Raw genomic sequence first — 7,629 nt, forward strand, 5'->3', positions numbered from 1 at the left:
GAGTCCCCACGACTCTTTCAGAGGCTCCTTGAGGTCAAACTGTTTTCATAATAATAACATGTCATTTGCCTCTTTCATTCGTATTCTTTCATAAGTATACAATGGAACCTTCCAGAAGCTGCAGAATCACAAAGATACCTGCTTGGGAAACCTGTATAGGCACTTCGTATTTTGGTTCCTGAAAGCTGACCTTGTATTGGGCAAGCAATTTCTTCACACCCATGTTACACTCTACTTTAGAGTCAGCATCTTTAAGATCAGGATTATATAATAGGAGGACATTTCTTCACTTCCTAAAGTGGGATGCAGGCAATGGAAGAGATTTTTTTGTAAGGGGAAGATTAGGGAGAGGAGGGTGTGATGGAATTAGTGAGTTGTTCATTTTCATCAAGTCAATTCCAGTTCAGGGCTGGTAGAACTGCACTTCATTGGGTTTTCAGGGCTGTGCACTTTTGGAAGCAGATTACCAGACCATACTTTCAAGGTGCCTCTGAATGGGTTTGATTTACCAACTTTAGCATTTGCAACACACAGGGACTCCTAATATGTCCACAAGTTAGTAGTTGCAGAAGAACAGCATGAAAACACTTGCTTCTGGGCTAATGTGAGGTAATTCTTGCGAGCTAGACATTTCTAGGGGAAATTTTGAGGCGAGCTGAAATCCCGCATCGGCAGTTGCTAGGTGCTGGTTAATTGCTTTTGACTCGTAATGACCGTAGGTCCAACAGAATGAAACCCTGTCCAGTCCTGTGCTATCCTCACAATCATTTCTATGTTGCAACTTCTGTGTCAGTCCATCTCGTTGATGGTCGTCTGTTTTTCCACTGACCCTCCACGTTACCAAGCATGATGTCCTTCTTCAGGGACTAGAGATAAGGTATCCAGAGGCTGTAAGATAAAGTCTCACCATCCATTCACCTCTAAGGAGCATTCTGACTGTATTTCTTACAAATACACATGAGTTTATCCTTCAGTTTATGGCATATTCAATATTCTTTGCCAACATTATAATTCAAATGTATTGATTCTTCCACAGTCTTCCTTATTCACTGTCCAGCATTCACATGCACGAGTTTGACTCACGCCAACTCCATGCGTGCAGATAGAGCTACTCCACAGGGTTTTCAAGGCTATGGTCTTTTGGAAGCAGATGGCCAGATGTGTCTTCCACAGCACCTCAGGGTGGACTAGAATTTCCAACCTTTCAGCTAGTAGTCAAACAGTCGTTTGTGGTGGAGACGCCTACTCTAAGGATTGTTGTTGTTAAGTGCCATGAAGTTGGTTCTGACTCATAGTGACCCTGTATAGGGTTTCCAAGAAACAGCTGGTGGGTTTAAATAACCAACATTGTGGTTTGTAGACCAATGCTTATTCTTGTTGTTAAGTGTCACTGAGTCGGTTCTGACGCAAGAGACCCTGTATAGGGTTTCCAAGGAGTGGTTGGTGAGTTTGAATGTCTGCCTTTGTGGTTCAAACTGACCTTTCAGTCCAGTGTTTATCCTACAGCACCACACCAGTTCTCTTGCATTGTTGTTGTTATTATGTGCTGTGGAGTCGGTTCCGACTTATAGCGACCCTGTACAGGGTTTCCAAGGCTGTAAATCTTTACGGGAGCAGAAAGCCTCATCTTTCTTCCGCGGAACAGCTGGTAGTTTTGAACTGATAACCTTGCGAGTAACAGCCCGATTTGTAACCACTACACTGCCAGACAATTCCTTCACCTGGAAATATGTAGCAGATGTCATTTTATTTTCTATTCCCTTGGCCAGAGTGAGTCAAAAGACCATTGCAAAGTGTCTAGTCAGGTAGGTTGACCTCGGGGACTTCTATTTATTTTAATTTAAATTTTTTTTGGGGGTTTTTTTGCCCACGTGTGTCAGTTTGATTTTTTTTTTTTCTATCGGGCATTTTGTCTTCATGCTGTCTTTTTCTTGCTGATCTTGACAAATGTGTTACTTTCAGTTACTGATCACATTCGTTTTAGGTATGGTGACCATTTTCTTCCAGTAGAGCACCTATCTTTTAATTTTATCTAGAGCGTCCTTTGTTGAACAGAAGCTTAAAATTTCAATATAGTCCGTGTCATCGAGGTTCCGACTTTTTAATGAATGAAGGGAGAATTTGTATAGAAGGTTATAGATGATCTTCACCTCACTCATTAAATCAACGACCCAGCAGAGTAATAGATGGAAGACTTGATCTATTGATGTTTGTTCTCAAAGTCAGCTAGAAGACTGGTAGGTAAATGAAAGATGAATGATTGGCAGGCTGACAAGGTGAAAAATATGACTGATGGGTAACTGACAAATGCTTAGGCGATTGCCTAAAAACTGACAGATGATCAATTGATCAATTGACTAATGACTATGAGACTTTAGATAGAGGTACACCTGCGTGTGACCTCCCCCCCACTCCTCCCCGCACCTCTCTGACACCCTCCTCATGGTCTCTGCTCTGCCTCTAGTTCAGCAATGTCACCTTCTTCATCTTCGGGCCTTTCATGATGTACCTGATGCACCCCTATGCCCAGCAACGCAACCTCTACATCCATGGTGTCTGGGTCCTCTTCATGGCCATAGGTAGGTGGGGGTGTGGTGGTGGGCAGGGGGCGGGACAGGCTGGCCCCTGACCGCCCACTCTTGCCTCTGCCACAGGCCTGTTCTCCATGTACTTCCACATGACCCTCAGTTTCCTGGGCCAGCTGCTGGACGAGATCGCCATCCTGTGGCTGGTGGCCAGTGGCTATTGCATCTGGATGCCTCGCTCCTATTACCCCACCTTCCTCAGGAAGAACAGGTGTGCTGGGGGCAGTCTATCTGGACAGGTGGAAGTGACCACTCGGTTGACCCTTTCTGAGCCCATCTGGGAGTCCCTGGACCCCATGTTCAAGTTCACCTCAGACTCCTCCCCTGACCATCCCAGGACCTTCCTGAGCCCACCTGAACCCACCTGAGTGCTCTAGCTGACCTTCCCTGCACCCTTTTTGGACCCCTGATCCTCAGGACCTGATGCCTAAATTTACCTGGGCCCCCAGGTTCCGTCCGCTGATGCACTTGAGACCCCTGGACTTCTTCCCCTGAGCAGGGTGTTTCAGGTTCACCTGAGTCTTGAAGTGCACACTGCTCATCATCCCAGAACTCTTCTGACCTTACCTGAGCTCTCCTGGGGTCCCTGGACTTCTCTCTCCAAGCCCACCTGAATAGATTGGAACCTTCTCCAGACTGCCTGAGCCCATTGGGGAGTCCTGGTCCCCCATATTTAGCTTCCTCTGAACCCTAGGGACCCCACCCCTGAGCCTATCTGGGCGTCTTAGGATCTCCTCTGGACTGCCTTGAATCTTTCCTCTGACCCTTCTGGGTCCCCTGGGTCCCTCTCTTGAGCTGACTAAGCCCCCCTCAAGCCCCCTGAACCTATCTCCTGACCCTTTCCCATTTGAGCCCTTCTGACCTACCCCATGTAGCACTTGGCTCCCTGGAATCCCTCTTTCCACCGAGTCCATCTCGGGTAGCCTGAGAGCCTCTCCAACACAGCAAGACCCACCTGGGCCTTCCAGAACCCTCTTAGATTCCCCCTGGGATTCCTGCAATGTTCCCCAACCCCACTAGGAGTCTCCCTGACCCCAACTTTCCTTGACCTCCCCCACATCCCTCCACCTTCTTTCAACTCTCCCACCTCCCCCACCTTTCCTACCTTCCCCCACCTCTTCCACCTTCCCATTTCCCACACCTTTCCCACCTTCCCCCATTTGCCCCCATCTCCCCCCCCCCCCCCCCCATCTCCCACCTTCCCCCACCTTCTCCATCTCCTCCACCTTACCAGATTGCCCCTACCTTCTTCTGCCCCTTCCCCCACCCCCTTGCCTCTGAGTTCCCCTGTTGTTGTTCAGTGCTGTTGAGTCCCGTTCTAACTTATGCAACCCTGTGCAGGGTTTCCAAGGAGCAACTGATGAGTTTGAATCATCACTCTTGTGATTCAAACTGAGCTTACTGTCCAGTGTTTATTCCACAGAGGCACATCAGGGTGCTCCTAAATCCCCTACCTGACCTTGCCTCGGGTCCCTGGGGCTCTTCACTGACTAGCCCTCCTACGTCCCCTTCTGACTCCAATTGGGCCCTTGGGACCCTTCATCTGATCCTCGTGGGCCTGCTGGGACCCTCTCCGGAGTCTTTCTGAGTCCAGTTGGGCTTGCTAGAATGCCTGCCCTTTCTCACTCACCTCTGTGGCAAGGTCTCCATCAGACCTTGCCTGACCACCTCCGCCACCACACTTCCTCCTGATCCCCAGCTGAACCCTCTCCCCACAGGGTCCACTTCACCTGCCTGACTGTCATCATCACCATAGTCAGCACCTTCCTGTCGTTCCTGCGGCCCACCATCAACGCCTACGCCCTCAACAGCATCGCCATCCACATCCTCTACATCGTCGTCCAAGAGTACAAGAAGTGAGTGGAGCCGGGTACCCACCACAGAGTCCGGGTGCATTCCTTACCCTCCCAGGGAGGGCGGCGTTCTGGCATCATCTCTACTTCACAGAACCCCCTCCCCCACAAATCATCCCAGGAGTGGCAGGACCAGGATCTGAACACAACAGTGTCCTGGTGATGCAACAGTTAAGCGTTCAGCTGCTAACCAAGAGGTCAGCAGTTCAAACCCATCAGCTGCTCCTTGGAAACCCTATACAGGGTCACTATGAGTCGGGACTGATTGAATGGCACTTAACAACACCAACAAGCAACATTGTACATAAAAAATAATAACAACATTAACAACAACGAAAAACTCAAGCCAACTGCTGTGGAGTTGATTCTAACTCACGGTTACCCATGTGTCAGAGTAGAATTGTGTTCCAGAGGGTTTTGAATGGCTGATTTTTTGCAAAAACCTGAGACTAGGCCCTGCCACCTACAAGCTGTTTGGCCTTGGGGTGAAAGGGTTGTTGTTGTTGTTAAGTGCCGTTGAGTCGGTTCCGACCCATAGCGACCCTGTACAGGGTTTCCGAGGGTGTAAATCTTTATGGGAGTAGAAAGCCTCATCTTTCTCCCGCGGAGCAGCTGGTAGTTTTGAACCGCTGACCTTAAGGTTCGCAGCCCCATTCGTAACCACTACGCTACCAAAGGGTAGGTAGGGTGTAGCTTTTCCAGATGTTCCTCTATTTTCTCATCTATGAATCAAAAATAACAATGTTGTGAGGACTGAGTGAATACCTGGTTGAGAGTTCTGTCTGGCATCCTTTAAGTGTTCAGCAAGTATTAGCTCTAAGCACAGATGAGGTAGGCACCATCTGCTTTACACCCTCTATCCCTCCAGCTTCCCTCATCCTAGCCTGGAGACAAGTTCTCCTTGATTGGAAGAGTTTCCCATCAGCCCCTTCCAGCTCTGCTCTTGGCTCTCTCTTCTTTCATCCCAGTTGTTGTTGGGTGTCATCTGGTTGATTCTAGACTCATGACAACCCGATGTACTGAGTAGAACTGCCCCATAGGATTTGGTAGGTCTTTATGGGAGAAATCTTGTCAGTGCAGAGATTAAATCCTGGGGAAAAGGCCCGGAGATGTGCTTCTGTAAACGTTCCCAAACCAAAAAACTCACTACCACAGTCAGTTTTGACTCACAACAACCATATGTTGTTGTTAAGTGCTGTCGAGTAGGTTCGGACTCATAGCAACTCTGTAAGTGTTTCTAAGGAGCAGCTGGTGGGTTTGAACTGCTGACCTTGTGGTTTGAAATTCAGTGCTGATCCTACAGCACCACACCAGGGGCCCAACAGCTATACTGTTGTTGTTAGGTGTTGTCGAGTCGGTTCTGACTCATAGCAACCCTGATTAGGGTTTCCGAGGAGCAGCTGGTGAATTGAAACTGCCGACTTTGTGGTTCACACCCACCTGGAGGTCCAGTGCATTACCCCACAGCGCCACACCAGGACATCATGGTGGTGGTGGTAACGTGCCGTGGACTCGGTTCCGACTCACAGCGACTGTGTACAGGGTTTCCAAGGCTGTAAATCTTTACGGGAGCAGAAAGCCTCATCTTTTCCCGTGAAACAGCTGGAAGTTTCGAATTGCTGACTTTGCGGTTCGCAGCCCGATTTATAACCAGTACACTACCAGAGCTCCTTAGGACACCGTTTGTTATTAAGTGCTGTGGAGTTGGTTCCGACCCATAGTGACCCTGACCAACGTTTCCGAGGCTGTAAATCTTTACGGGAGCAGAAAGCTTTATCTTTCTCCCACAGAGCTGCTGGTAGTTTCGAACTGCTGACCTTGCAGTTCACAGCCCGATTCATAACCACTACACTTGTTGCTGTTGTTATGTGCCGTTGAGTCGGTTCTAACTCATAGTGACCCTGTATGGGGTTTCCGAGGCTGTAAATCTTTACGGGAGCAGAAAGCCTCATCTTTCTCACACGGAGCAGCTGGTAGTTTCGAACTGCTGACCTTGCAGTTCACAGCCCGATTCATAACTAGTACGCTACCAGAGCTCCTACTGAGTAAAACTACCTTTAGGGCAGTTATGAGATTGGCACAGGACCAGGCAGTGTTTCATTCTGTGGTACATAGAGTCGCTATGTGTTGAAATCAACTCGACTGCACCTAGTAATAACAACAAATCTTTACGGAAACAGACCGCCCATCTTTGTTCCCTCAGAGCAGCTGGTGGGTTTGGACCACACATCTTGAAGTTAGCAGTCCAACCCTTAACCCACTGCCAGCAGGACTCCTTTCTGTAAAGATGTCAGCCTTGGAAACCCTGTGGAGTAGTTCTACTTTGTCCTGCCAGCACGCTGTGAGTTGTTAACTCAATGGAGGTGGATTTGGTTTAGTGGATCTTTACAGGAGCATTTGCCAGGCTTTCTCCCTCGGAAATGCTAGGTGGGTTCAAGCTGCCTGCTTTTTGGTTAGCAATGCTCACCCCACTAGGACTCATTTCTTTCCTCCCTAGGACCAACAATAAGGAACTTCGGCACCTCATCCAAGTCTCTGTGGTGCTGTGGGCTGTGGCCCTGACCAGCTGGGTCAGTGACCGACTGCTTTGCAGTTTCTGGCAGCAGATTAATTTCTTTTACCTACACAGCATCTGGTAAGTGCCCGCCAGTGACCTGGGGTCCCAGACTCAGGAATCATTGATCCCACAGCTAGGCAGATGCCAGAACTTAGGGAGCTAGTTGCAGTTGGGGGTGCTCTTGGATGGCCAGGATCCCTAGGAAGTAGAGAAAGGAGCAGGTGGGACTGAGGGCATCTTGGGGTACAGGGCCATCTTGTTCCCTCACTATCCTCTCTTATGCCTTAGGATTTTCTAGGGGAACAGAGCCAGTGAGACATGCATATGGAATCTTAGGATGATGCTGTAGGATAAACAGTGGACCGCTAATATCAGGGTTAGCAGTTCAAACCCACCAGCCATTCCTTGGAAACCCTGTACAGGGTCACTATGAGTTGGAACCAACTCAGCTTGATGGCACTTCCCATGTGTACATATAATGAAACCCGTGATAACCAGACCTTAACAGGACTGCCTTGGGTTTCTAGATCTCATGTTTTCCACCTTTGTAATCTTACCAGTTTTCAATCACTCAGTTTAGTAGAAATGATTTCAATCTCCCATCTCTGATGGGTTCCAGCTATCACAGGTTTTA

At 48.7% G+C, this 7,629-nt stretch overlaps 1 protein-coding gene across 1 annotated transcript in view; it reads left to right on the forward strand.

Moving 5' to 3' along the window:
• Window positions 1–7,629, forward strand: part of ACER1 (alkaline ceramidase 1) — a 35,805-nt gene that overhangs the window by 26,334 nt on the left and 1,842 nt on the right. The window contains exons 2-5 of the mRNA XM_006868889.1: window positions 2,465–2,579; window positions 2,655–2,796; window positions 4,304–4,441; window positions 6,936–7,073. Of these exons, the coding sequence (XP_006868951.1) occupies window positions 2,465–2,579; window positions 2,655–2,796; window positions 4,304–4,441; window positions 6,936–7,073 (533 nt within the window). The remainder of the gene's footprint in view (window positions 1–2,464; window positions 2,580–2,654; window positions 2,797–4,303; window positions 4,442–6,935; window positions 7,074–7,629) is intronic.

The sequence above is a fragment of the Chrysochloris asiatica genome, unplaced genomic scaffold (assembly GCF_000296735.1).
Source record: "Chrysochloris asiatica unplaced genomic scaffold, ChrAsi1.0 scaffold00125, whole genome shotgun sequence".
NCBI lineage: Eukaryota > Metazoa > Chordata > Mammalia > Afrosoricida > Chrysochloridae > Chrysochloris > Chrysochloris asiatica.